General features: G+C 54.9%; 1 protein-coding gene across 2 annotated transcripts in view; it reads left to right on the top strand.

Moving 5' to 3' along the window:
- Positions 1 to 1,720: 1,720 nt before the first annotated feature.
- NUP160 (nucleoporin 160) overlaps positions 1,721 to 26,684 on the top strand; it is a 32,924-nt gene continuing 7,960 nt past the window's right edge. The window contains exons 1-34 of one of the 2 annotated variants that reach the window (XM_017809714.1): positions 1,721 to 1,947; positions 3,638 to 3,848; positions 4,762 to 4,984; positions 5,067 to 5,145; positions 5,949 to 6,063; positions 6,757 to 6,915; positions 7,811 to 7,888; positions 8,418 to 8,515; positions 9,121 to 9,205; positions 9,438 to 9,506; positions 10,143 to 10,226; positions 10,647 to 10,817; positions 10,902 to 11,001; positions 12,150 to 12,315; positions 12,908 to 13,023; positions 13,133 to 13,293; positions 14,425 to 14,558; positions 14,848 to 14,918; positions 16,395 to 16,554; positions 17,020 to 17,089; positions 19,739 to 19,837; positions 20,094 to 20,213; positions 20,906 to 21,001; positions 21,098 to 21,192; positions 21,843 to 21,939; positions 22,028 to 22,133; positions 22,252 to 22,412; positions 22,951 to 23,011; positions 24,157 to 24,267; positions 25,275 to 25,398; positions 25,623 to 25,724; positions 25,957 to 26,098; positions 26,327 to 26,452; positions 26,534 to 26,638. In XM_017809714.1, coding sequence (XP_017665203.1) covers positions 1,745 to 1,947; positions 3,638 to 3,848; positions 4,762 to 4,984; positions 5,067 to 5,145; positions 5,949 to 6,063; positions 6,757 to 6,915; positions 7,811 to 7,888; positions 8,418 to 8,515; positions 9,121 to 9,205; positions 9,438 to 9,506; positions 10,143 to 10,226; positions 10,647 to 10,817; positions 10,902 to 11,001; positions 12,150 to 12,315; positions 12,908 to 13,023; positions 13,133 to 13,293; positions 14,425 to 14,558; positions 14,848 to 14,918; positions 16,395 to 16,554; positions 17,020 to 17,089; positions 19,739 to 19,837; positions 20,094 to 20,213; positions 20,906 to 21,001; positions 21,098 to 21,192; positions 21,843 to 21,939; positions 22,028 to 22,133; positions 22,252 to 22,412; positions 22,951 to 23,011; positions 24,157 to 24,267; positions 25,275 to 25,398; positions 25,623 to 25,724; positions 25,957 to 26,098; positions 26,327 to 26,452; positions 26,534 to 26,638 — 4,098 coding nt within the window. In that variant the 5' untranslated portion in view covers positions 1,721 to 1,744. The remainder of the gene's footprint in view (positions 1,948 to 3,637; positions 3,849 to 4,761; positions 4,985 to 5,066; positions 5,146 to 5,948; positions 6,064 to 6,756; positions 6,916 to 7,810; positions 7,889 to 8,417; positions 8,516 to 9,120; positions 9,206 to 9,437; positions 9,507 to 10,142; positions 10,227 to 10,646; positions 10,818 to 10,901; positions 11,002 to 12,149; positions 12,316 to 12,907; positions 13,024 to 13,132; positions 13,294 to 14,424; positions 14,559 to 14,847; positions 14,919 to 16,394; positions 16,555 to 17,019; positions 17,090 to 19,738; positions 19,838 to 20,093; positions 20,214 to 20,905; positions 21,002 to 21,097; positions 21,193 to 21,842; positions 21,940 to 22,027; positions 22,134 to 22,251; positions 22,413 to 22,950; positions 23,012 to 24,156; positions 24,268 to 25,274; positions 25,399 to 25,622; positions 25,725 to 25,956; positions 26,099 to 26,326; positions 26,453 to 26,533; positions 26,639 to 26,684) is intronic. The other variant, XM_017809713.1, reaches the window with a different exon arrangement.

The raw sequence follows: 26,684 nt of genomic DNA, 5'->3' as shown, positions 1-26,684 counted from the left end.
CGACTCCCGCCCCACCAGGACCCCCGGATCCCGCCTCGCCGGGACCCTCGCTGCCGGGTACCCCTGGGACCGCCCCCTCCCGCCCGGCGGGGACCCCCGGCTCCCCCCCCGCGGCCCCCACGGCCGTGCCCCGCTCCCGCCCGGGTCGGACTCACCGCGCTCCGCTCCCGCCGCCGCCGCCCCAGCCCGTCCCGTCCCGCCCCGTCCCGGTCGTGCCCGCAGGAAGCGGCGGGAGCGCCCCGGGGCGGGGACAGTGGCCGCCCCGCCCGGCCCCGGGAACGGGGACTCCCGGGAATGGGAGCGGGATAGGATCGCAGGGAGCCTGGGCGGCGTGTGGGGCACGGTCCGGTACTGTCCCGGTCCCTGTCCGGACCAAGTATGGTCCCGGTACAGCCCAGGTACTGTCCCGGTACGGTCCGGGTGTGGTCCAGGTACTGTCCCGGTGCCGGTACAGTCCGGGTATGGTCCCGGTACAGTCCCAGTAAGGTCCTGGCACGGTCCCAGTACAGTCCAGGTACTGTCCCAGTACAGTCCAGGTCCCGGTATGGTCCAAGTACTGTCCTGACCCATTCCTGGCATGGTCTGGGTTCTCTCCTGGCACGGCCCTGATGCTGTTCCGGGATGTGCCGATGCACAACGTGGGAGGATCCCACACCCACCAGGGCACCCGCGGGGTCACTGCCCCACCACGGGCACCGCGTGCCACCAGCCGTGGGGTGGATGTGGGGCACCCCCCGGTGCCGGGGCGGGGGGGGGTACACCCAGTCCCCCTCTATCCCACCTCTGCCCCTTCGTCTCCAGCGCCCTGCTCTGGCACTGCCGAGATGCCTGAGCCCCCAAATCCGGCTGTGCGAGCTCCCCACTGCTCCCACAGCCACAAGGGGGTCTTAGACCCCAAATAAAGCTGAGGGGGTAGCTGGAGCCCCCAGCCCCCTGCGGCACCTGCCACCAGAATGGGCCCATTCTGGCAGCGGGAGCCTCGTGCCACTGGCGCCAGATCCCACTCAAAGGCCGGATTGTTCCGAGTGGAGTGGGAACACGGCCAGGCGTGGCACCAGCACTGCGTGGCATCATGGGGGGACGTGTGGCACCCGTGGGGTGGTGGGGTCCCTGCTGCCCTTGCCAGCACAGGAACACATGCTGTGCCAGCAGCCGGAGCGAGACACAGCTGAGATGGTGGCGGCTCCTTCGCCAGGATGAGACGTGGGCACGGGTGGGTGCTGGGGGCTGGATGATGGGTGCTGCTGGGGGCACATGGGGCTGTAACCACCCCCACTAAGCCACACCCGGATCCTGTCCTGTCCCCCATGGGCCTGCCCCGAATCCCATGGACCCTTCCCACACCCCCTTCCCAGACTCCCCTTCCCAAATCCCTCTCTCCTTCCCATCTCCCCAGAGCCCCCTCTCGCCATAACTCCTTCCCTTCCCCTCTTCCCAAATCCCCTCCGCAAACCCCCTCCCTGTACCGCTCTTCCCCGTATTCCGCCTCCGCAGATATCCCCTCGCCCATATCCCCTCCCCAGACCCTCTCCCCCTCCTTCCTTCCTTCCCCAAACCCCCCCATCCTCCCCTCCCCGGACCCTCTCCCTCCCCGCTCTCTTGCCCTCGGTCCTCCCGCCCGCCAGGGGGCGCCCCGCTCCCTCCTGCCCCCACCGTCCTCCCGCCCGCCAGGGGGCGCGCCCCTCCCTCCCCCTCAGTTCCCGTCGTGCCCCGCGCGGCCGAGGCGGGAACGCGGCGGCTCAAGATGGCGGCGGCGCTGGCGGCGCGGAGCTGCCTGGAGCTGAGCGCGGCCGGGCGGGCCCCGCCGCGGCCCCCGCAGGAGCTGCTCTTCGTGCCTCCCGGCACCGCCCCCCTCCCCGCCGGCCGCTACCCCGACAGCGCCGGCGGCTTCTGCTACCAGGAGAGCGCGCAGCTCGCGGCCGCCACCAGGAACCGATGGGTGCGGTGGTGAGTGCGCGCACCCGCCCACCCTGCGCCGCGTCGCTCCCCTCAGACCCTCCTCATCCTCACCTCCCCCCTCCTCACCTCCTCAGACCCTCCTCATCCTCACTTTTCCCCTTCTCACCCCTTTCAGGCCCTTCGCTTCCTGAGACCCTCTTCATCCTCGTCTGTCCCCTTCCCACTCCTTCAGACCCTCCTCATCCTCACCTCTCCCTTCTCACCTCCTCAGACCCTCCTCTACCCTCCTCAGACCCTCCTCACTCTCACCTCTCCCCTCTTCATCCCGCTTAGACCCTCCTCACCCTACTCAGACCCTCTTCATCCTCATCTCTCCCTTCTCAACCCCTCAGACCCTCTTCATCCTCATCTCCCCCCTCCCACCCTCTCAGACGCTCTTCATCCTCACCTCTCCCTTCTCATCCCCCTCAGACCCTCCTTACCCTCACCTCTCCCCTCTTCATCCCACTTAGACCCTCCTCACCCTACTCAGACCCTCCTCATCCTCATCTCCCCCTTTCCACCCCCCTCAGACCCTCCTCATCCTCACTTTTTCCCTTCTCAGCCCCTTCAGGTCCTTCTCCCACTGAGACCCTCCTCATCCACCTCTCCCTTCTCACCCTCTTCAAACCCTCCTCATCCTCACCTCTTCTTTCCCACCCCCCTCAGACCCTCCTCATCCTCGCTTTTCCCCTTCTCACCCCCTTCAGGCCCTTCTCCTCCTGAGACCCTCCTCATCCTTGTCTCTCCCCTTTCCACTCCTTCAGACCCTCCTCATCCTCACCTCTCCCTTCCACCCTCTCAGACCCTCCTCATCCTCACTGTTCCCCTTCTTACCCTCTTCAGGCCCTTCTCCCCTTGAGACCCCCCTCATCCTCGTCTCTTCCCTTCCTGCTTCTTCAGACCCTCCTCATCCTCACCTCTCCCTTCTCAACCCCTCAGACCCTCTTCATCCTCATCTCCCCCCTCCCACCCTCTCAGACGCTCTTCATCCTCACCTCTTCTTTCTCATCCCCCTCAGACCCTCCTCACCCTCACCTCTCCCCTCTTCATCCTGCTTAGACCCTCCTCACCCTACTCAGACCCTCCTCATCCTCATCTCCCCCTTTCCACCCCCCTCAGACCCTCCTCACCCTCACCTCTCCCCTCTTCATCCTGCTTAGACTATCCTCACCCTACTCAGACCCTCTTCATCCTCACCTCTCCCTTCTCGCCCCTCTCAGACCACCTTTATCCTCACCTCTCCCTCCTCACCCTACTCAGACTCTCTTCATCTTCACCTTTCCCCCCTCCCACCCTCTCAGACCCTCTTCATCCTCACCTCTCCCTTCTCGCCCCCCTCAGACCCTCCTCATCTTCACTCTAACCCTTCTCACCCCTTTCAGGCCCTTCTCCTCCTCAGACCCTCCTCACCCTCACCTCTCCCCTCTTCATCCCGCTTAGACCCTCCTTACCCTACTCAGACCCTCCTCATCCTCACTTTTCCCCTTCTCCCCCCCTTCAGGCCCTTCTCCCCCTGAGACCCTCCTCATCCTCACTGTTCCCCTTCTTACCCTCTTCAGGCCCTTCTCCCCCTGAGACCCTCCTCATCCTCGTCTCTTCCCTTCCCGCTCCTTCAGACTCTCCTCATCCTCAACCCCTCCCGCCGTCTCCCTCGCCCCCCCCCAGCTCAGCCCGTGTGCCGCGTCTCTCCCCGCAGGAGCACGTCGGGGGACACGGTGGAGCTGGTGGAGGAGTCCCTGGACGTGCCGCTGCTGCACAACGCGCTGCGGCTGCGGGTGCAGGGCTGCCCGTTCCTGCCGGGCGGGGTCCACCTGTGCGAGCTGCAGAGCCACCTGGCCGTGCTGCTGCTCACGGCGCAGACCGTGCACCGCCTGCTGCTGCCGCACCCCGCGCGGCTCTACCGCAGCGTGAGTGCCGGGAGCGCCGCTGGTGTGCCCAGGGAGGGAGGGGCGGCTGACCCACGGGGGAAAAGGGGGATATTTTTTCGGGAATTCAGCCGCGCTTTGCTTTCGGGAACCGGCCAAGCGTCCAACCCGCGTCGCGTGGACTGCGGTGGCACCGGAGTTAGGCTGCTGCTGGGAATGAACCCTGGCTTTTCCAGAGCCCTTCCGAGTTTTTTTTCCCCAGCTGAGGAGGATGTGTACGGGTGTTGGGTGGATTGGAGTCTGTATGTCGTGTTGTATGAATCCTGCCTAGGATCCATCTTCCGCATTTACCATGTTTCCATGGGTGTGGGTTGGGACTGGATGATCCTTAAGGTTCCTTCCAAGCCAAGTCATTCCAGGATTCCATGATTCTCCCCACTTGCTCTGACTTTGCTTCTTGCCAGGTCCCTCTTCTCTCTTGGAGAGATAGCTCTTGGAGAGCTTCTCTCCTGCTTTTAGAGCTCTGGAGAGCTTTCCCCAGGGATGACCCTGTGCTGTGGCAGAGCTGCTCCTCCTGGGATTTGTCACCAGCGGTTTGCTGTGAGCTGTCCCGGAAACTTTTTTTACTGGAAGAATCCTTTTTATCAAGGAGCAGTTGCCATTCCACGGGTGTCTGGCGTTTCTTTTCTGTGCCTTGGGTATGTGTGCTTAGGAGCTGCTGTTTCATGGAATCCCTGAGGCTGGAAAAACCCTCTGGGATCAGGGAGTCCAACCGTTCCCCCAGCACTGCCAAGGCCACCCATATCCCCAAGTGCCCCATCCACATGGGATGGGAGCTCCAGCACTGGAGCCTTTTCCAATGCCTGATAACCCTTTCCACGAAGGAATTTTCCCTGATATCCACCCTAAACCTGCCGTGCACAGCTTGGGGCTGTTTGCTCTTGTTTCCCTCCAGGAGCTGATCACGGAGAGCCAAGTCCAGTCCGTGTTCACGGATATCAGCAAAATCCACATCAGAGACCCCTCCAATTACTACGTGATTCCCAGCGTGCCAGGGCTGGCTCCCAACTCCGTGGCCTCCGCAGCCTGGCTGAGCAGCGAGGGGGAGGCTCTCTTTGCCCTTCCCTCTGCCTCAGGAGGGATCTTTGTCCTTAAGCTGCCTCCTCCCGATGCTCCAGGTGAGCACTGGGACCTACACTCCCTCTCCCAGCTTGGAATTTCATTTAGTTTTGATTTTTGGCGTCCCTTTTGTTTCCAAAGGAAGCGTTTCCATCGTGGAATTGAAGCAGAGCTCGGTGGTGCAGCGTTTCCTCACTGGCTGGATGCCGACTGCCATCAGGTAAATGTCTGGAGACGGATAAACGGAGCTAACTTTGGCTTTTGGATCCCCTCACCTGGAATTTTTAGCTCGAGTCACACGGGCACCCATAAATACTCCGCCCAAAAAAGTTAACTGGGTCACAGGAGCTGTCAGAGTACGGAAGTTGGGAGCGGAATGCTGGATTAGTGGGGTCCTGCTGGTTCTGTGTGTCTGTGAATATGTTCTCTCTAGTAATTGGCCTCCGAGGATTTGCCCAGGATGTGGCCGGCAGCCAGCGCGGATTAGGGATTACGCTGCCCTTGTGCTGAGGTGTCAGGTTGTTCCTGATGGGCAGAGGTTACGTGGGGGATCACATGGATGCTCCGTGGTGGATTGGGATCTTTAGGACTGGGATTGTTAGGGTGGCTTAGAGTGCACAGCCAAATCCTAGGGCCTTTTCCTTGGAAGTGGGAGGGGCGTTGCGTGGCGCCGATGGGGTCCATGCTTGGGTGTTACTGGCGTGGTGGGATTCTCTGCTCCATGGATGCTGAAACATTACCTTCTTCTGGTCTCACCCCGCTGGTTTATTTGGATTTAAATCCACAATCGTGGAACCCCAGTGCCTCAGATCTGTGCACCTGCCCTGATTTTAAAAGCCAGGAAACCCGGAAGGGGTTGGGGGGGAAAGGAACCTAAAAAACAACCAAGGCCAACCCCCCGCCATGGGCAGGGACACCTTCCACTAGCCCAGGTTACTCCAAGCCCCGTCCAACCTGGCCTTGGACACTTCCAGGGGTGTGGAATTTTCTTTTAAGCTGTTGATGTAAAGTCTGGTTCTCCAGAGGCGACGGCGGCCCGTCGGATGTGCCCGTCAGCCTCTCCGTGCACTGCCTGGATCACGACGCCTTCCTCTTCGCCCTCTGCCAGGACCACAAACTCCGCATGTGGTCCTACAAGGTGAGCAGAGCCTGGATTTGGGGGAGCAAAGGGAGGCTGGAGGAGTTGACAGATGAGTGCTTGGCGTGGATTTATCTCCCATTAAATTGTCTCTGTGGCTTCTCCACGCTGGGATTTGGGACAACACGTGAGAGCAGTCACGGTGTGTGTTTGTAGCAGTGTTCGGGTGGTTTCCTCCCCACTCTCACCCTGGGATAAGGGCTATTTCCAGACCTACTGGAGCATTGGGGAAGGCACACAGGAGCGCTTTGAAGCCCAAGGAGCCATCCCAAATGGATTTTCTCCCGCTTTCAGCGGTAATGAAAGTGTCTTTGTCAACAAGAAGTTAATAAAAGCCTCTTGCTCCAGATATTGAGTGCCGGAGCTAATGGAGCAGCACGGCGCTTTCACGGCTCAGCGGCACTGGAATGTGTCGTGGGAGGGAGGGGAAGCTTTGTCCTGCGTGCCTGGGCTCCGGCAGCCCGTGTGATGGGTGGGGGAGAGGGCACAGGTGAGGTGGGAGAGGGCGCAGGTGAGGTGGGAAAAGCCAAGGAATAGCTCAGGTATGCGTATGGAGGCTTAATTTGCATCCTTCGAGGAAAAGTCTGGACAGATTTTGGCCAGAAGGGGAAGGAGGAAGAGGGGAGAAGGGCAGCTTCCGAGCCCTGAGTGTTAACCATCTTGCTGCCCTGGCACTTTTTCCCCCGTTGGCAGGATCAGATGTGCCTGATGGTGGCGGATCTGCTGGAGTTCATGCCGGTGAGCAGGGACCTGCGGCTGGCGGCCGGCACCGGGCACCGCCTGCGCCTCGCCTTCTCCCAGTCCCTGGGCCTCTACCTCGGGGTCTACATGCATGCTCCCCGGCGAGGGCAGGTACGGACACACAGCCCTTCCCCGCTCCTTGGGGCGTGGGAAAACACGTCCCTCCCCTGGGGTTTAGGCCTGGAAGGCAGGAAGTAGGGAAAAGTTCCTCGCGCGCGCCCCTCTGGAGGGATCGGCGCTTTAAAATAAACCTTTTTTCCCCCCTTCAAAACGCCGGGATGCGCCTGCCCGAGCCTTGGGAGTGGAATTCCCTGTGTGTGACTAAGCTGAGGGCTCGTTCGCTTGTTCACCTCCTGCTCCAAAGGCACGGATGTGCCGTGGGAAAAGGAGAGGTCCGAAAGGAGCTGAAAGCATGGAAATACTGCTGGTGTGTTTACACCGGGCTCCTGGGAGCGATGGATGCATCTGCGACTGCTGGAGAACTTCTTGTGGAGAAGGATAAATTTAGCAGGAGGGGGGGTGGCAGCACAGACCAGGCTCATCTGTTGGACAGCTTATCCCATTCTCCGGGGGATTCCCACATGGAGCAGGAGCACATAGCATGATTCCTGCTGTCCCACTAGTCCTCTGCTCTGGGAAGGACACACAGAGCTGGGTCTGCAGCTGAGGATTTGGGGCTTTCCCACCTTGCACTCCTTCTTTTCCCACATTTTATGGTCACCAGCAGTTCCAGGAGTGGTGGTCTTACAGTTTTTCCAGTTAAGTCTTTGGAAAAGGCTGTAAATCCTTTGGGTCCAGGCAGGGGTGATTGTCCTTGGGGAGCAGGGTGAAACCAGGATGCCAGTACATGGTACAGAGGGTCCAGTGATGTGCTCAGCTCACCCCCCCTTGCCCTCAGGGCTCTGTTCCCTGTAGCACCAGGCAGGGAAAGGGACAGGAATGATGAAATTCCCTGGGATGTGCTGATTTAGTCCTTCAGGAAATGATTTATGAGGTGTGTTTGTAGTTTTGTGTCTTCCAGCTGGTGAGCACTGAGAGCAACCGCTACAGCCTTGACCACATCTCCTCCCTGTTCTCCTCACAGGTCAGAGCTGAGGCCTCCTCGAGAGGGAGAGGCCTGGACATTGGGATTTAAATCACAGAATCATGGTTGGGTTGGAAGGGACTTTAAAGATCATCCAGTTCCAAGCCCCTGCCATGAGGAGGGACACCTTCCACCAGCCCAGGTTGCTCCAAGCCCTGTCCAACCTGGCCTTGGACAGTTCCAGGGATGGGGCAGCCACAGCTTCTCTGGGCAACCTGTGCCATGGCCTCACCACCCTCACAGGAAAGAATTTCTCCCTGGTATCCCATCTAAATTCCCCCTTTTCCAGTTCGGAGCCACTCCCCGTTATCCCATCAGTACAGGCCCTCTTCATCTTCTAAGTTCCCTTCAGGCACTGGAAGGGGCAAATAGGTCACCCCAAAGCCACTTCTTTCCAGACTGAACAATTCCCAAAGCCTGTTAAATGACACAAGGGAATGTTTTGCTGTTGTTAAGTACCCACCTCTCATCTCTGCTGCACTTAAAGTTTAGGATAAGAAAGGAAATTTGCTCTTTCCCTCTTTCCTAGGAGACTCTGGTTGACTTTGCCTTAACTTCAGCCGAGATCTGGGCGCTGTGGCACAACGAGGAGAACCAAACTGTTGTGAAATACATCAACTTTGAGCAGTGAGTTTTGGGGCTGGGTCGCTGGGATAACTGCAGGAGCAGCTCCTTAAAACCCTGATGGAGCTCCTCAACTTTAAAGATTTATAATCAAGCGACAGGAATGTGAAAAATGTGAAAATCCAGGCAGCAGGATTGCTGGAAGTGGAGTTTGAGCATGGCAGGGGGAGGGCTGTGCTTCCCCAACAGCTCCTTCAAAACAACCAGCTGGTACCTTCCAGGAAAAACCACGTTTTGAGGAGATGGTGATGGGAAAGGATCATCCCTGAATATAACACTGAGAGGGCAGATTTGTGCAGAACCAGGGAGTTAAACAGTGGGTGAAGAATGCTGTGAGTGTGCAGATTTACAGAGAAGAAGCTACTGGTCAGTCTGAGAGTTGCTTGGGAACTCATGGGATGGGGAGAACGTTGATTTAAATGAAGGGTTCCGGGCTGTTCCCTCAGCTTAGGTCTGGGAATGCCACCATTAACCTCTCCTACCAAAACCTGTCCCTTGTCACTCGTCAGAACTCCAGTTTCCAGACCCAGGGGGCTGATTTTGCTGGTGAAAGGCACCGGTTTGGTTCAGGTGGATGCAAAGCTGATCCTGGGTTTGTGTCCTTCCAGGAATGTCGCGGGCCAGTGGAACCAGGTGTTTGTGCAGCCGCTGCCTGAGGAGGAGGTGACAGTCCGACACAACCAGGACCCCAGGGTGAGCCAGCTGTAAAACAGCACCAAAAAGCAGCGAGGTCAGTCAGGAGAGAAAAGAGGAATAAACAAGGTCTGGAGTGGGCAGGAGGCAGTTTTTAATCCCAGGTTGGAGCTGGGCGTGGATGGAAACAGATCCAGGGGATGAGGTTGAGAAAATGGGAGGAAAGACCAGAAGCAGCATCTTAAATGCTCTTCTGATCCTTGAGTTTTCTTAAATCCTCGTCTTTTTGCAGGAAACCTACCTGGAGTATCTCTTCATGCCAGGCCAGTTCTCTAACGCAGCTATCCAGAAGGCTTTGCAGGTTAGTGAGGGGGAATTTGGAATGCCCTCTCTTCCCCTTCTTCTTCCTGGCTGTTAAGATGTGAGGCAACAGGATTCCTTGGAGCTCGTGGCAGGCACCAGTTCTCATTGGGAGCCCCTGAAGGAAGTTAGTGGCTGCTGGGCCATGCTGCAGCCGGTGAGAGCTGACAGCTGGAGGTGGAATGTGGTTTCCAGCGGACTTTTTTTTTCCCCCTCGGATAGCACAGCAGGTTGCTGAGCTTGTTTTTCATTCCTGCTGCAGTAGCCAGGTGAACGGAGACTCAGCCCCCTGTGGTGCTGTTCGTCAGGGTGTGTCATGGAGTTTATGGAATTATTAAGGTTGGAAAAGCCCTCTGAGATCATGGAGTCCAACTGTTCCTCCAACGCTGACAAGGCCACCACTAACCCACGTCCCCAAGTGCCACACCCACATGGCTTTTAATCCCTCCAGGGATGGGGACTCCACACTTCCATGTGTCCGTGTATCCCAAATTTAGCATCCAGACATGTTTTATAACACTCGGATCCCACAAAGCGTTGGCTGATGCTCTCCTGCTGCTTTACCTCAGTGCTGCTCGAACCCTCAGGAAGACTTTTATTTCGCTTTGAAATCCAAGTTTCTTGTGCTGCTTTGCAGATCTTTTCTCAAGGAACTGAGAGGCACCTGGATCTGACGTGGGATGAGTTAAGGAAAGAGGTCACCTTAGCTGTGGAAAGTGAGGTGAGATGGATTTTCCTCACGGGGTATTTTGTTGAATGCGGTGTCGTGGTCGTTCAGTGGAGGTAAATTAATTGCAGAGTGACCCCAGGCCTTGGTTTATCCTGTATTTCTCCAAAAGGAATCGTGTGACTTTTTAAAAAGTACAAATCTTCGTCCTTCCTGCCAGGATTTTCCATTCCCTCTTGGTTTTTTGGAATCTCTCTGGGTGCACTTTGGTCACCCACCACACAGAGCTGTTGCTCGTTAATTTGGAAGAGAACCCAAAACAGAGGCATTATCTTCCCAAGAATCCAAATAATAATTATTATTAACCTACTTGAAAGATCCCCATGTCCTTTTGAGTCTGAATTTCCCTCGTTTTATCCCGTTCCTCCTTATTTTACTCCACCATTCCTGATCCTCTCGTTTTGCTCCCGCTAGTTCCAGGGCAGCGTGACGGAATACGAGTGCTCCCCCGAGGAGTTTTGGCAGCTGCAGGTGGAATTCTGGTCCAAATTCTATGCCTGCTGCCTTCAGTACCAGGAAGCTCTTTCCCGGCCCCTGGCCTTGCATCTGAACCCTTACACCAGCATGGTGTGCCTGCTGAAGAAGGTGAGCCTGGGTGGTGGTAGGATGCCCTGGAGGAGTTCCTCCAGAGGATTTGGGAAGCTCAGGGACTTTCTCCTCACCTTCCAGGGCTCCATGTCCTTCCTTGTGCCCTGCTCCTTGGTGGATCATCTCTATCTCCTCTCCAACGAGCACCTCCTGACCGAGGACGATGCTGCCATCTTTGAAGGTGAGGAGACAGGGAGTTTTTTCCCTTGTGCTGGGGATGTGGGAGCTTGCATAGAGGTCTCTTGAAGGGCTCCAGGTCCACAGCTGCATGGAGATGGTTTTATTTTGGCTTTATAGGGAGGTCTGTTTTGTGAAACTTGCCATCGTGCTCACACCGGGAATTAGAAAATGGTGTCAGGGCTGCAAATAGAATCATGAAATCATGGAATGGGTTGGGCTGGGACAAATTCTTCCCTGTGAGGGTGGTGAGGCCCTGGCACAGGTTGCCCAGAGAAGCTGTGGCTGCCCCATCCCTGGAAGTGTTCCAGGCCAGTTTGGACAGGGCTTGGAGCAACCTGGTCTAGTGGAAGGTGTCCCTCCTCGTGGCAGGGGGTGGGACTGGATGATCTTTAAAGTCCCTTCCAGCCCAAACCATTCCAGGATTTATGAAATATTTTCACATCAGCTGTGGAGAGGGCCCGTGCCTTTCCTTGTCTCCGGAAAGTAAATGCCAGAGCACGGAAAACCTGTCATTAATATTGTCACCACAGTGCCCTCTGTGCTTTGCTGGCCCTGGAATGCTGGTTCACTAGGAAAAAGGCAGTGGAAAATGTTACTTAAGCTCCACTTTCATGCTCGAGTGATCTTTATATATTTTTATAAAGCAGGATCATCATCCGTTCTGTTGAGCTTTTTATGGAGCTGAGGAAAGGAAAGCTGGAGGCCTGGGCTGGATTTGGGAGCCCCAGCAGTTCCTGCCCTGGCTCTGACAAACAGTCACAGTCTCAAAACCTGGGATTTAATTTAAAAACTCATCCATAAAGGATTGCAAAGCCAAACTGAGCCATTTTTTCTGGGATACTTTTTTTTGCGCTAATTATTTCCTTTCAACCTGTGGCTCGGGAAAAAAAAAAATCCCTTGGAGGGAATTTAATTGTTTTATTGTGGCATCAGTTTTTATTTTCCAAATAATAAAGCCCACATCTTTCCCTTGTCAACTCCTGAGCTCTAATTCAGCCTCGTCGTTTGTGGGGAAGGGTTTGGTGTGGGGAACTGGGACCAGTCTGCTGTTACTGGTGATAGGAGCTGAACTAACCGGTTTTTGCATGGTCTTCCCACCTTCCCTTGGAAATCTCTTGGAAAATACACAGTTAGATTCTTTCATTGCAGATTTGGAGATGTCTCGTGATGTTGTCTGTCTTGTCCAGTGCCTTCGCCTGATCGGAGAATCAATTTCCATGGAAATGGCATTCATCATGGAAATGGCTTGCTCCCGCCTCCAGCCTCCAGAAAAGGCTGCAGAGCAGATCCTGGAGGACTTGATAGCTAATGACACGTAAGGAGATGTCTTTTCCAGAAGCTTCTCAGGATGGCTGAGCTGGGATTGCCCGGAGCTGCCCTTGCTTGACATCCAAGGGCATTTGAGAAGTGTGGGCTCCTCTCCCTGTGCTGCTGCAGGAGACTTTTCCAGGGATGGAGAGTGTGGTTTGGTGTCATTAGCAGGGTCTTCCAGCCAGAACCCCTCCAGGAAATAAATTTTGGTGAGTCTCAAGTGATCTAGAGAACAGGAGAGGGGCAAATTCCTGTTAGGTGTGGAAAGAAGTGCCTGGAGACAGTAGGGAGAGGTCAGAGATTTGGTCAAGCCGTGTGGTTCCTGTGCTAACCTGAAATCATTCCCTCGTGGAATGCCAACTATCTGGCTGTTATTTCCTGGTAGCCTGAGGGAGTGGAATAAATAGACTGGTCCCTGCAGGCGCTGTAATAAAACTCCAAGCCAGCCGAGGATTCCCGGTAGGAATGCCCAGGCTGATCAGGTACTTGATCCTCCCTGGAAGGGAGCGTAAGGGAGCCCTCTTCAGTTGGAATCTCAGGTTGCTGATCGTGACGATAATGGTTTTGATTTTTTATTTTTTTTTTTTTTTTTTCAGGGAAAACGTGATGGAGGACATTCACAGCAAACTGCAGGAGATCAGAAACCCCATCCACGCCATCGGATTGCTCATCCGAGAGATGGACTACGAGACCGACGCCGACATGGAAAGAGGTGAAAGCCCTTCCCCAGCTTCTGGGAAATGCCGGGAAGGGCCCTTTACCCTGGGGGTTGTTCTTGCCTGTCCGGTTCCTGCCCTGACCCGGGTGGTTTTCCCTGGCAGCTCCGCACCTGGCGCTGCGGATGAACCTGTCCCAGCTGTTCGGCAGCGGCACCGCGGCCCACGTGGTGTGCGGGGGGGTGGCCAAGATCTCCAGCATCCGCTTCCTCATCTGCAGGGACCTGCTCATCCTCCAGCAGCTCCTGCTGCGCCTCGGAGACCCTGTGAGTACGGCCCTCAGAGCTGCTGCCACGCTCCCCAGGCTTGGGAATCCGGGGTTCTGCTGGTGCCAGGCTGAGATCTGGCTGTTCCCACAAGGCTGTTGGAATAGCCCGAGGCTTGGGCGAGTCCTCCTCTCTCCTCCAGCTGCTTTTGTCTCCCTAAGTAAAGCAGCCTAATTCCCTTTGTTTCGTGCTCAGCATCCAGGAAGCAAAGCTTTGTTTGTGGGAGGAGGGCATGGATTCCAGCCTTCTGTCTGAATCAGCACACATACAGCTCTCCCAGATATCCCCATCCCTCTCCCACCACCGCTGGCAGCTCTGTTCTCTGGCAGCACACCCCAAGGTCGCAGTTTCAGGCCCTTGGAAGCTGCTCCAGCCGGAACAAACAGCCCCCTCAATGGCAGCTGTGTTGGAGTGGTGGGGTGGACTGGTCTGGGTCTGTCCTGTCAGGCCCGAGGCCACGTGAAGGACAGTGCTGCTGGTTTGGACGGACGCAGGGATTTGGAACAAGTCCCCAGACAAGGACAGCCTTGTTTAAACAATATTATTTACTTAGAAACATTACTGCAGGAGTTTCCTGATTGAAAATAAATCCTTTTTTCCTGGGTAAGGTTGTCCTAGTAGCACTTAGGGTGCGTTGGAAAGTGCCCTCTGGAGCTGGCCTCTCCCACACCATGAGACACGTGACCTGCTGCTTTCCCACCTTGACACACCTGTGTCCTTCAGAAGCTTGGATTGTTATTTCTCCTGTGACTCCTGCTCTTGGTGGTTATGGAGACCCTGAGGTGCAGCAAAGCACTCTCAGGGATAGGAGTCCTGGAATGCTTTGTGTTGGAACGGACCTTAAAGACCATCTAGTTCCAACCCCCTGAATTGGGCAGGGGCATTTTCTGTTTGGAAAGGTTGCTCCAAGCCCCATCCATCCTGGCTTGGAGTGAGGCAGGAGTCCTGCTGGTCTCCTAGGTGGGCTGAGTTCCAGGAGTGAGGCAGGAGTCCTGCTGGTCTCCTAGGTGGGCTGAGTTCCCTGCTGAGCTCTTGACCACCCTGGTGTTCGCAGGAGGGACGGGCTGGGCCTGACACAGAACCTCACCAGTTGCTCCGAGTGTGAAGCCAGGCTCTGTGCTTTCCCTGCAGATGGTTTTGGGAGGGGGACAGCTCTTCCAGTCCCAGCAGGACCTGCTGCACCGCACCTCTCCCCTGCTGCTCTCCTACTTCCTGATCCGCTGGGCCAGCCAGTGCCTGGCCTCCGACGTCCCTGTGGACACGCTGTGAGTCTCTACCTGCTCTGCCTTTGATTCCTCCTAAATCCACCTGAAATGCCCTTCCTGGTATGGAAAGCTGGTGGTTGCTGTGGGAGTATTGCTCCAGGAGCGCTGGGGAGGGTTTTTGTTGTTTTTTTTTTTTTTTCCCTTCCACGTTCTGAGCTGACTCTTTGCCTTGTGCTAAATCTGCCCTGCAAGGCCTCGCTGTTCTGTGCTCGTGGGAGTTGAACAATGAGCACAATTAAAGCGGGAGGCGTTTTGTTGTCTCTTCACTGATGGCTCCTTTCTTCCCCAGGGAATCTAATCTGCAGCATCTCTCCGTGTTGGAGTTAGCAGACACCACGGCTCTGACACCACACAAGCTGGGTGAGGTGTCCACAGATCATCAACTCTCCCTTTCTGTTATTTAGACCTGTCTCTGCCACCTGAGGGAAGTGCTTTATGCAGGGAGCTAATGGAATGTGTGGTTGAATGACCCTGATTTTAAGTGGGGATGTTTATCAGGCTGTCCAAAAGAAAAAAAGAAAGAAAACAAACAACCAACAACAAAGGCCCTTGGAGCCTTGGACTCGGGTTTTGCTCTCTGCCTGAGGACTGTGGGAATGCCTCACTCAGCGAAAATTATTCATTCTAACCCCAGCAGCTTCAGGCAAACTCACCTCTCGTGCACTGTACAGTGACTGTAGTGGTCAGACCAGGTCTGTCACGGAATCCTGGAATGGTTTGGGTTGGAAGGACCTTAAAGCTCATCCAGTTCCACCCCCTGCCATGGGTAGGGACACCTTCCACTAACCCAGGTTGCTCAGAGCTCCATCCAACCTGTCCTGCTCTCCAACCTTTATCTCAGAGCAACTGGGAGCAGCAGCTCAGGGTGGCGTGAAAATGTAGAAATACTTGCCCAAAACATGCTTGAAAATGTGGAAATACCTCCCCAAAACATTGCAGCTGATATTTGTTCCTTATCTTTAAAGTTTTGCTGCAAAGATGTAAATTTTGGGTTAGTTTTTTCGGGGGAGAATATAAGGCAGCCTAATTAGGGGGATGTGGGCCTTGAAGTGGTTCCAGAGGGAGGAGGCGAGCAGGGATGGGGAGGGAACACACAGGTAAGAGCCTGCTGTGACTAGTCAGCGCTTGGAGGCTGAGAGACTTCAGAGGGAGCTGGGAAAATCTGGGACAAACAGGCAGCACTGCCACGTGTGAGCCGGGGAAGAGTTTCCTCCACTTTCTGACATCTCTGATCCTCAGAGTCCGAGCTCTCCCTGAAGGAGAGTCTGACTGCAGGAGGCAGCTGGAAATGTCAGGGAAGTTGAAAACATCCTTTGTGTGTGCCAGTGTTGTGGATTATTTCTTGGCTGGCTCGTGAGGAAAGTCCTGTTTGGCCACTGTTCTTTGGGAAAAATATGCGGAACGTAGGGAAGGAGGTGGCAGCTCTGGGAGAGGCGTTGGGAACAGTCAGTAAGGGGGGATTTCTGGGGTGCTGGAATGAGGAGGGAGGCATTTGAGCAGCCAGCTCAGCACTCACTCAGCCCTGTCGTGCTGGAAAGCTGCAGCTGGGCTGGGAATAACAACTGGAGAGGGAGCACAGCCCCTTTTCTGTGTGTTTTAATTGAGCTGTGGTTAATAAACACTGTGGAATGGGGCTCTTTGATCTCCTGCTGCTCCCTCTGACTTAACCAGACGGCAGGAGAAATCCAAAACCAACAAGCCGGAGTGTGGAACGTGCTTTTGGTTTGCCCTGACTTAATCTGTGCCGTTAGGGCTGGTGAGCACAGCACGGGGTGGAAGGCCTGGGATCTCTGCTGCGGGCCCTCTCCTCACTGTTCCTTTCATTTGTGCTTTCAGTATCCGGCCCTCAAACCATCGTGGAGCTCTTCTTTCAGGAAGTGGCCAGAAAACACATCATATCCCGACTCTTCCTGCAACCAAACACCTCTTTGGCTGAGACAAGTTTGAACTGGCCCCACCTCATCACCTCAATAGTGGCGGATTTTCTGCCTCTCCTGTATCCTTGGCTGTGAATCCGCTGCCACCGAGCCTCCTCCCGTCCCAAAATCAGTTTTCCACCCCCAGATTTCCAAGACAAGCCTCCTGAAGGAGTGAGGTTGCTGGCATTAATGGGATTTTGCGGGTATTTTAAGATTTCACGGAATTCATCCCGTTTTAGGTGCTCGATAAAGGATTTGAGTTTTTGACTTTAAGCCCCTGAGCTCTCACAACTTGACTTGGCGGGGCGGAGTGTTGGGAGATTTGGAAGGGTAACGGGATTCGGGGAGTTGGGGATTAGATGTACTAATGATTTTGTTCTAATATGGAGAAATCTTATTACGGAATAATGGCTTGTGTAAAGAGCAGCTTAATCTTCTCTCCTTTCCCCCCACAAATGGAGCTTGAGAGGTATGTTGGCTTCCAGACTACTTCTCTGAGCTCTCCAGCTTGGATTCTCCTGTATTCCTTAACCTCTGCTCAGATGGCCCAGCAACCCCAGCTTCCTCTTCCCAGAGTGCCTGATGGGGAGCTGTCAGTACACCCAGCTGCAGGTGAGTCTTTCGCGCTGTCCCTCTCACAGGTGCCGGAAAACTCCAAAAAATTATCTTTCCAGGAGCTGGAGTTCTGCTTTCCCCTAGTCATGGAATCCTGGAATGGTTTGGGTTGGAAGGGACCTTAAAGATCATCCAGTTCCACCCCCTGCCATGGGCAGGGACACCTTCCACTAGACCAGGTTACTCCAAGCCCCGTCCAGTGTGGCCTTGGACACTTCCAGGGATCCAGGGACAGCCACAGCTTCTCTGGGCAACCTGTGCCAGGGCCTCCCCACCCTCACAGGGAAGAATTTCTTCCCATTATTCAATCTAAATATCCCCTCTTTTAGTTTAAAACCTTTACCTCTAGTCGCTGCTCTGTAAGCTCAGACAGTGCCACAGAGTGTTTGTTGGGGAATGATTTAAGGTCATGGAATCCCAGAATGGTTTGGGTTGGAAGGGACCTTAAAGCTCATCTCTTTCCACTCCCCTGCTGTGGGGGAATCATCTTCTGCATTTCCTCTTTCATCTGTTTTCAAGTGCATCCAGATACTCAGGATTATTCTGTTCCCTTTTCATGGAGGAGTTCAGTCTCCCGGGGCTCATCCGACCACATGACTCTCCGGCAACACCTTTGCAGAGCCTGTTTAAATATCCCAGCAGTTCAGGAGCTGCTGGTGTGCTCACAGCCTTTCCTGTGCCACCTTTGCCCATGGGACCAGGGTTCAGAAGGATTTCTTCAACCCAGCAAGGGCTCATCTGTTAAATGAGCCCTAATGTCTTAGTAAATATCAGTGCAATAAACACCCACCATCATTCCACCCCTGGCTGCTCCCGACATTTCACTAGCAGGGACAGCGAACTCCTGATTTCCAGGTGTCTCAGACTGCTGTATTTCAGACCACTGGTTCTCCACCTCTCTCCCTGTGCTCTTGGCAGCTGGAGCTGCTTCTGCTCTAGTTCTGACTGGCATAATTCCTTGTCTGCAGCTCCACGTGATGGGCTTCATCCCTGTCTGGGCATTCCTGGAGGCACCAGGGCCAGGCAGGCTGTTCATAAAGGCCTGTTTTTCAGCAGAACCTTTTATCCTCCCAGCCCCTCACACCTGGGGGCTGACTTGCTTCCTTTTGTGTTGCTGCCAAGAAGAATGAGAGACGAATTTCAATTCTTCCTAGCTTTTGAGCCTGGAAATGCCAAGATTGGAGCAGCATCCTTCTCCCTCCTGGCACATGCACACGCTTTGAATCTCCCCATGTTGCTTTCGCCTCGCTGGTGTCTCCTCCAGGCTTTTATCTCAGCAGGAGCCGACTCCTCCTCCTCCTTCTGTTCCGCTCCCTGATCCCAGTCGGTCACGGAAACTTGGATTAAGTGCCTTGACCCCGGGGAGATAACAGCAGCTTTGCTGGGAGCACGGTGACCCAAATCGTGGGGATGCAGGAAGCTCCCTGCAAGGAGCTGGCGGGCACGGGGAAGGTCTGGTGACCAAGCAGTGGCCTGGGACGCAGGCCAAACTGTGTGTGACAAGCTGTTAGGCAAGCCTGGAGCAGGATTTATCCCTTGTAGCTGCTAATCCGGGCTCTGGATGCGTTGCCACGTGGCTTTGAGTGGACCTGTGGCCAGGGAAGGTGAGGGGAGAGGTGCTGGGGGCTTGTGCACTTGCAGAGGTGATGTGACTTCCAAATCCTGGTTTCTCGTGCCGAGTCCCACACCCCTGCCAGCGGGACGTGGCTGCTGCTCCATGGATGATGAGGCTGCTCTGCTGGCACAGGGCCAGGCTGGGTCCCATCGCTGCCATCGTGTCCTTGGTGTGCCGTTGACGTTCCATCCCACCCCTGTCCTGCACGCTGGAATCCATGTGCTCCCTTGGCTGCTGGTCCCCTCTTGCACCTCTTCTAACACCTGCCCGTTGTTCCTCTGCCTTTGCCCTCCCTTCCGTGCTCTGTCCACATTTCCTCTGCAATTCCCTGCAATGTAATGTAGAAGGAATCCCGTCTGATTTTCAGGGATGTTGGAAGCCGTTTGTCAGGTGCTCCGTACAGACACTGGGGCTGTTCAAAGCAGGTTGTTTCCCGGGAGCACGGTGGGGATGTCTCTCCATCACAGGGCTGGAGCAGCTCTGCTCTGGGGACACGCTGGGACAGCTGGGAATGTTCAGCCTGGAGAAGAGAAGGCTCCAGGGAGACCTTAGAGCCCCTTGCAGTGCCTAACGGGGCTCCAAGAGAGCTGGAGAGGGGCTTTGGACAAGGGCCTGGAGAGACAGGACAAGGAGGAGATATAGATTGGATATTGGGAAGGAATTCCTGTCTGTGAGGGGGGTGAGGCCCTGGCACAGGTTGCCCAGAGATGCTGTGGCTGCCCCATCTGTGGAAGTGTTGAAAGCCAGGTTGGACGGGGCTTGGAGCAATCTGGGCTTGTGGAAGGTGTCCCTGCCCATGACAGGGGGGTGGTACTGGATGGTCCCTTCCAACCCAAACCATTCCAGGATTCTATGATCAGTGCAACCAAGGGATTTTCGGGGCTGGGAAGACCAGCCCTTGAGCTGGAAAAGCAGGATTTGTCTGAGCACAGCAGCTAACGGGGCCACCAAAAAACAGCTGGTACTGGGTGCCTGCAGATCATGAGCGAGCACTGACCTGAATCCAAACTCCCATTCCTTCTCTCCCGTAGGAATACATCCGCCTGCTGCAGCCGTGGTGCCATGTGAACATGGGCTCCTGCTGCTTCATGATGGGCAGGTGCTACCTGGTCATGGGTGAGGGGCACAAGGTAAGACCCTCCCACATCTCCTTCTCGTGCTCTGAGGTCTGGGACCTTTTCCCTTGTAAGGGAGGAGGTGCACAGAGAACATCCTTTCCATGCTCTGCCTCCTTTGGGAAAGGATGGGATTGGAGCAGAGTGATGGAATCTGCTTTTGGGGAAGATCTCATGAGCTTGGGAGAGGCCACACTGTCCCCTCACCTGTACAGCAGCTGGATCAGTCACCTGAGGGGGGACAGGGAGCTGATTCCTGGTCTGCTTCCAGGCTTTGGATTGCTTCTGCCAAGCTGCCTCGGAGGTGGGAAGAGAGGAGTTCCTGGACAGGCTGATCCAGCCCGAGGAGGGCGAGGTGGTCTCCACGCCACGCCTGCAGTACTACAACAAGGTACAGTCCTGAGCAGGGGAACCAACACCAAGTCCCTCCACAAGGGGCAGAGAATTCCTGCTCAATCCCTGGCTGGGGGGGGAAGTGACTTGAACCTCAGAAAACTTAATTTTGGGGAGGTGAAACCTCTGTTTACTTGCTTTGGGGGTGATGACAAGGTGAGAATGTGAAATCTAGGTGCTTTCCACCTATTAGTTTCCTAATAGCCAAGGACTTTGGTATCCAGCAGAAAAGGGCAGGATGAGATCCCAGCTGCTGGAGGCAGAAGCCAAACATGTCCAGACTCGATGCAAGACGCTGCCTCAGGGGAAGGTTATTAAGCTTTGAGGCAGATTAAAATTAGTATGTTTAAACTGAGATAAGGATCTTTCTTCTTGCATAATGCCACGGGTCAGGCGGGCTGCGAGCTCGGAGCTGGGCTCCCGCTGAGGGAATCCCTGGATTTAGGATCCAGAAAACTAATCATTAATGTTAAAATGCTTCAAAAATCCCCCAAGTGCAGAGGTGAATCCTCCAGGCAAGCCATAACCTGGACCTACTGGGCTGGGGTTTCATCCAGATCCCTGTGATTTACCCAGATCTTCCCTTTTCTCAGTCTAATTCCCTAAAACATTGGCAAAATCTTTTGAGGCGGGAGCAGCTCCTAAAAAAACAATCCAAAAACCCCTTCACTCAAGTATTTTCTCCTCCAGGTCCTTCGCTTGTTGGACATGGTGGGTTTGCCAGAGCTGGTGATCCAGTTGGCCACCCTGGCCATCATGGAATCAGCAGATGACTGGAGGAGCCAGGTACGCAGTCACTCTTTTCTGGCAAGGTGTTAACTTTGGGAACCCCTTCCACTGGAATTTCCTGCTGGTCTTATAACTGGTTTGTGCTGTTTTCAGGCTACTTTGAGGACCTGCATCTTCAAGCATCACTTGGATTTGGGACACAACAGTGAAGCATATGTAGCCTTAACACAAAACCCAGATCCAGGCAGGTAGGTGACAGTTCATGCCTTTATTTGAGGCACACGGACCCATTTTTCCATGGAGCTGAGAGGAAAATGACACTTTAGGATAGGACATGGCTGCTGTGTTAAAGAGTTAATGTGTAAAGGTGGGTTTAAAAGGGCAGAGTTAATTTTTGGATGTTCATTTTAAGGACACCTGGGATGGGGACTGTCTCAAAGGAGGAAAATGGGAGGAAAAAAGTCTCGGAAGAGACCAAAGGATTGTTTGCAACATTGTGCATTTAAAAGTTTTAGGAGCCAAGTCAATTTACTTTAAAAAAGAAAAGATTTAGAGTTGAGTTTTCAGCTTGGGAAGTTAACTGGGTAGAGGAGGCTTCATCCTAGCAGAGAAAAGTGCTGGAATAAAGGAGGAGGAATAGGAATGCTTTTTAATTGATTGAGGGAGGGAATCTGCCCTCCTGAGAAGACCTTTTCAGAGGATCTCTGTTTCCAGCACTGGAGAAATCTAAAGGGATAACCTGGTCCTAAGCCAGGAAGAATCCCACGGAGCTCGTCCCAAAGCAGGAGCTTGTCGCAAAGTGGTTGTTTGTGGCTTAAATCCTGCATCCTGGAGCTGGTTGTGTTCCTGCTCCTGGGTTTATTCCTGCTCCTCCAAAGGGCTGTGCTTCCCTCCGCAGGCAGCTGGACTGCCTGCGCCAGCTAGTGGTGGTTCTCTGCGAGCGATCCCAGCTCCAGGACCTGGTGGAATTCCCTTACGTGAACCTGCACAACGAGGTAATCCTGCGCCGGGGATCGTGGGGCTGGGGGCACTGCCTTTAAAGGAGAGGGATTATGGAGCCAGGGGTGCCTGTCTGTGCTGCAGGTCGTCGGGATCATCGAATCCCATGCTCGGGCAGTGGATCTGATGACTCACAACTACTACGAGCTGCTCTACGCCTTCCACGTCTACCGGCACAACTACCGGAAAGGTAAAGCCTGGGATGGCACCTTGTCCCTGCCCACCCACCCGGGACACCCCTGCCCCTGGCCCTGCCAGGTGTGTGGCCTCGCCAGGCTCTTGGCTGACGTGTTTTTCCCTGTTTCCAGCTGGAACGGTGATGTTTGAGTACGGCATGCGCCTGGGCAGGGAGGTGCGGACGCTCCGAGGGCTCCAGAAACAGGGGAATTGCTTCCTGGCTGCTATTAACTGCCTGCGGCTGATCCGCCCGGAATACGCCTGGATAGTGCAGCCAGCCTCTGGAGCTGTGGTAGGAATGCTGGGCTTCCTGCAGAGGAGCTTCCAAAATCCTTTCCAGTGCCAACAGAGGCGTTGGGCTTCTTAGTCCTCTGCTCTTGGCCAACCGTCTGGCCCTGCTCATCACCCATGTCTATGACCCTTGTGTCATTCCCCTTTCTGGAGCAGGGTGGAAGCAGGATAACTTATGGAAATGGGCTGGTGGATATATATGGGAATATATCACCTTTTGTTAAAGGGTAGTGTGAACAGCTTGGAATACCAGTTCAAAGGTATTGAACTGGTTAGTTCAATAACTAGTTCAACTAGTTAGTGTGATAAGGGATTGAGTTTCAAATCCCAGTCAGGATTCAGGGAGATGGTGGCTGCAGCCTGGTCACCCGATCCTGATGCTCCTGAGAGCCCCAGAGATAAAGTAACCCGAGTTCCCAAGGGGCTGCACAGCTTCCCTGATCCAAATCAAGGCTCCTGTTGGGATTTATCCTGTCAAAGTGATTAATCCTTTGGAAACCAGGTGGCTAATAAACCCTCCTTCTGCTTTTTCCTGCAAGTACGAGCGCCCAGGAGCGTCCCCGAAGAGGAGCCACGACGGGGAGTGCATGGCTGTTCCCAGTAAGTGCCCAGTCCTGGTCCTTCCTGTGCCTCTGGAGCTTCCACAGCCTCTCTGCTGCTCCCATGTGAGCTGGGAGATGGCTCAGGGCAGCTCTCACCTCCACTGGATCAATAATGGGGGGGGGATTTTAAGGTTACTGACTCTCCCGGTGTCCCATTTGCAACACACTGCCACTGTTCCCCAAGGAATACAGCTGTTTCCCCAAGGAATACAGCTATTCCCCAAGGAGCTCCTGTGCACGCTCTCAGCACTGCCTTGACAGTGCTTTTTTTTTCCAGTGGAAATAATTTGTAATCAGAAAAAAAAAAAAAACCCACCCATCTTTTTGAGGCATTTTCTGGTTGTTCAAGACTGTTTGTGCCCTTGGAAATCCTGTCAGGAATAAGCTCTGCCTGTGTGTGCCACGGCCCAGGATGTGGGATCAGGTTATCCTCAGCCTTCCGGTGGGAAAATTTAAGGTCAGGTATTTTTAAACCAGCTCTTTCTGAAGAGGTTTTTTTTGGTTTTGGTTTTTTTTTTTTTTTTTGGTGGCGTGTGCCTGGCAGGCAAAGCAGCAGCTGTTCCTAAATATTAGATAACATCTGGAGGAGGAGGAACAGGAGGATAGTATCAAGGAGAGAGAGCACAGTCAAGGGACTAGGGAAAGGACAGCAAATCCTGATCATTCCTGTGGTGCTTTTTGGGGCACAACTCTTAGGGTGAGAGAGGGGTGTGGAGATGGTTTTATGAGGGCATGGAGGCTCCAGGGAGAACTTAGAGCCCCTTCCAATGCCTAAAAGGGCTCCAAGAGGGCTAGAGCCCTTTGGAAAAGGGCCTGGAGAGACAGGACAAGGGGGAATGGCTTCCCACTGCCAGAGGGCAGGGTTATTGGGATATTGGGAAGAAATTGTTCCCTGTGAGAATGGTGAGGCCCTAGCACAGGTTGCCCAGAGAAGCTGAGGCTGCCCCATCCCTGGAAGTGTTCAGGGCCAAGTTGGACAGGGCTTGGAGCAACCTGGTCTAGTGGAAGGTGTCCCTGCCCATGGAACTGGATGAGCTTTAAGCTCTCTTCCAACCCAAACGGTTCCACGATTCCATGACATTCTGCACAGTGCCCAGAGAGCCCTTTTTGGAATGCTGAGAGCCCGGTATCCGTCTGTTCCAGCCACTCGCCAGATCGAGATCCTGGAGCTGGAGGATTTGGAGAGGGAATGTTTGCTGGCCCGGATCCGGCTGACCCTGGTGGAACACGACGTGTCAGCAGCTGCTGTGGCAGGTGAGAGGGATTCAGCCTCTTTGTCCTGACCCAGGGACAAACCCAGGAGCTGGCAGGGACCACCCAATTCCCACCCCTCCCATGAAATCCATCCACCATTGTCAGAGACACACAACAAGAAAAACAGTTATACGCTCTCCGCCATTTTTTGGCTTTTCCAAGCTCTAGTGGTCTGCAGGGAGTGTGGGGTGAGCTTCTGAGTTGGGGACAAAAAGGCAGGTTTTTTATCTTGCTGGAAATCATGGAAACATAGAATGATTAAGGTTGGAAAAGACCTCCAAGATCATTTGAGTCCAACCGTTTTAATTGAAGAGTAAATGATTTTCCTGGACAGTCCTGCTTCATGGAACAGTGTTAGCTCATCAAAGCTGTTCCTTTTTGGGCAGCACGAAGGTACAACTCTCCCACCCTGGGCCTTTGAGTGTCTCTGATACAAGTTACACAGTGTGTAACTTTCTTTCCCCTTTAAATGTCAGGAGGAGGTGACTTCCCAGCAAGGGATTGCAGGGAAAGGAGGGAACAGCTGCTTTGAGGGCAGAGTGGAGACGCAGGGAGCCGAATGCCGCAGTTTCTGTGCTGGCAGAGCTGAGCTGGTGCCTTGTTTGCTTGGATACAGAGCTGTGACGAGGCTGTCCCCTCCCTAGCCTTGATGGTCTTGATCTTTTCCAAATAATTCCATGGTTCTAAACAGCAGCACCATTTGCCTGCAGGCCATATATTGCTGCCTGTGTCCCTCTGCAGTCCCTCTCCAGGTGATGATGGATCAGGGCCAGCTCTGTGACTCACTGCTGCTCTGTGCAGTCCCTCCAGGGGATGGCTCCCGGGCTCATGGGATGCTCTGGAGGCCAGGAAAACCTCCAGCCATGGATTGAGAAGTACTGCTGCGGGGTGTTTGAGGCTGTTAGCGCGGTGCTGCTGCAACTCTCGATGAGTAACACGGGGTGAGGCCCCAGTAAAGCACTGGGGTGTTACTGGGAGAGGCTTTACCTGGTCCTCCTTCCCTTCAGGCAACTCCACGCCCGAGGAAACGGTGTCTCTCCTGGTCCGAGCCGGACTCTTTGACTCTGCCATCACCCTGTGCCAAACCTTCAAGCTGCCCTTGACGCCCATCTTTGAGGGCCTCACCTTCAAGTGCGTGTCCAGGTGTTCTCCCACCTCGGGGGATGTGGGGCCGGAGGGATGCAGTGGTTTCGGGGTGGAACTTGCCCTAAGAACATTCTTTTCCTGCCAATCCAGCTGATTCACGGCTGTTCCTTGGGAATAGTCCTGCGAGGGGTGGCTTTGATGGCAGTGGGAAAGGGCTGGGCTTGGCTCTGGAGGGACCCACATTTCTGTGGTTTTTGGTTTTCATGCAGGTGCATCAAGCTCCAGCTGGGAGGGGAAGAGGCGCAGGCCAAGGCCTGGGACTGGCTGGCAGCAAACCAGCTCTCGGCCCTGGTCACCACCAAGGAGTCCAGGTAGGTCTGTGTCCACAGTTTGGGAGGAGGAGGAGGGTCTGGAGAAAGGAGCCTTTTGGGAATCTAGAGTGTTGGGGTCCTTAAAAACCCCTCAAAGCAGAACCGTGTGACTGGGATATGGGGAGAACAGTGTTTCCATGCTGTCCCCATGTCACCTGGGAGCACACCGTGGCCTCCCAGACAGTGGCAGGAGGTGCTGGCACGTGTTCCAAGGGGAATTGTTTCCTTGCAGTGCCACGGATGAAGCCTGGAGGCTGCTGTCATCCTACTTGGAGCGTTACCCATCCCAGAACAGCCTGTACCATCGCTGCGTCATCAACAAGCTCCTGGCACACGGGATCCCTCTGCCCAACTGGCTCATTAACAGCTACAAGGTGAGAACAGGGAGCCAGCTGTCCCAAAATCCCACTTGTCCTAGAGCTGCTGGATCACTCTCGCTCCGACAGACACCTACCAGCTCCACCCCACCTCCCTGCTCCCAGCTCCAGGCCCTGGAGTCAAGTGCCCTGTGCCCGGGACCAAGGCTCGGAGCAGGTTCCTCCCAACGTGGTCCCAACTCCTGGTCACACTCCCTGGCTGAGTTTCCCTTTTTTTTTCTGCAGGAAGTGGATGCTGCCGAGCTGCTGCGCCTCTACCTGAACTACGACCTGCTGGAGGAGGCCGTGGATTTGGTCCTGGAGTACGTGGATGCTGTGCTGGGCAAAGGGCACCAGTATTTCGGGATCGAGGTGAGCTCACCCGCAGGGCGGGATGTGGCGGGGGACGGACGTTCCTTGGGGACACGACGCGAGGTCTCCTGTCCCTTCCAGGTGCCCCTGTCCCCAACGTCCCCCACGATGTGGCTTCCCTACACTGCCATTGACCAGCTGCTGCAGGCGCTGCGGGAGAGCTCCGCCAACGAGAACAGCGTCGTGGTAAGTGCAGAGTCCCCAAACTCCTGAGAGAGGGGGACTGGGATGG

This window comes from Lepidothrix coronata, unplaced genomic scaffold (genome assembly GCF_001604755.1).
Source record: "Lepidothrix coronata isolate B3197 unplaced genomic scaffold, Lepidothrix_coronata-1.0 Scaffold27, whole genome shotgun sequence".
Classification (NCBI taxonomy): domain Eukaryota; kingdom Metazoa; phylum Chordata; class Aves; order Passeriformes; family Pipridae; genus Lepidothrix; species Lepidothrix coronata.
The sequence above is the reverse complement of the archived record's forward strand: the minus strand, read 5'-3'. Positions and strand labels throughout refer to the sequence as shown.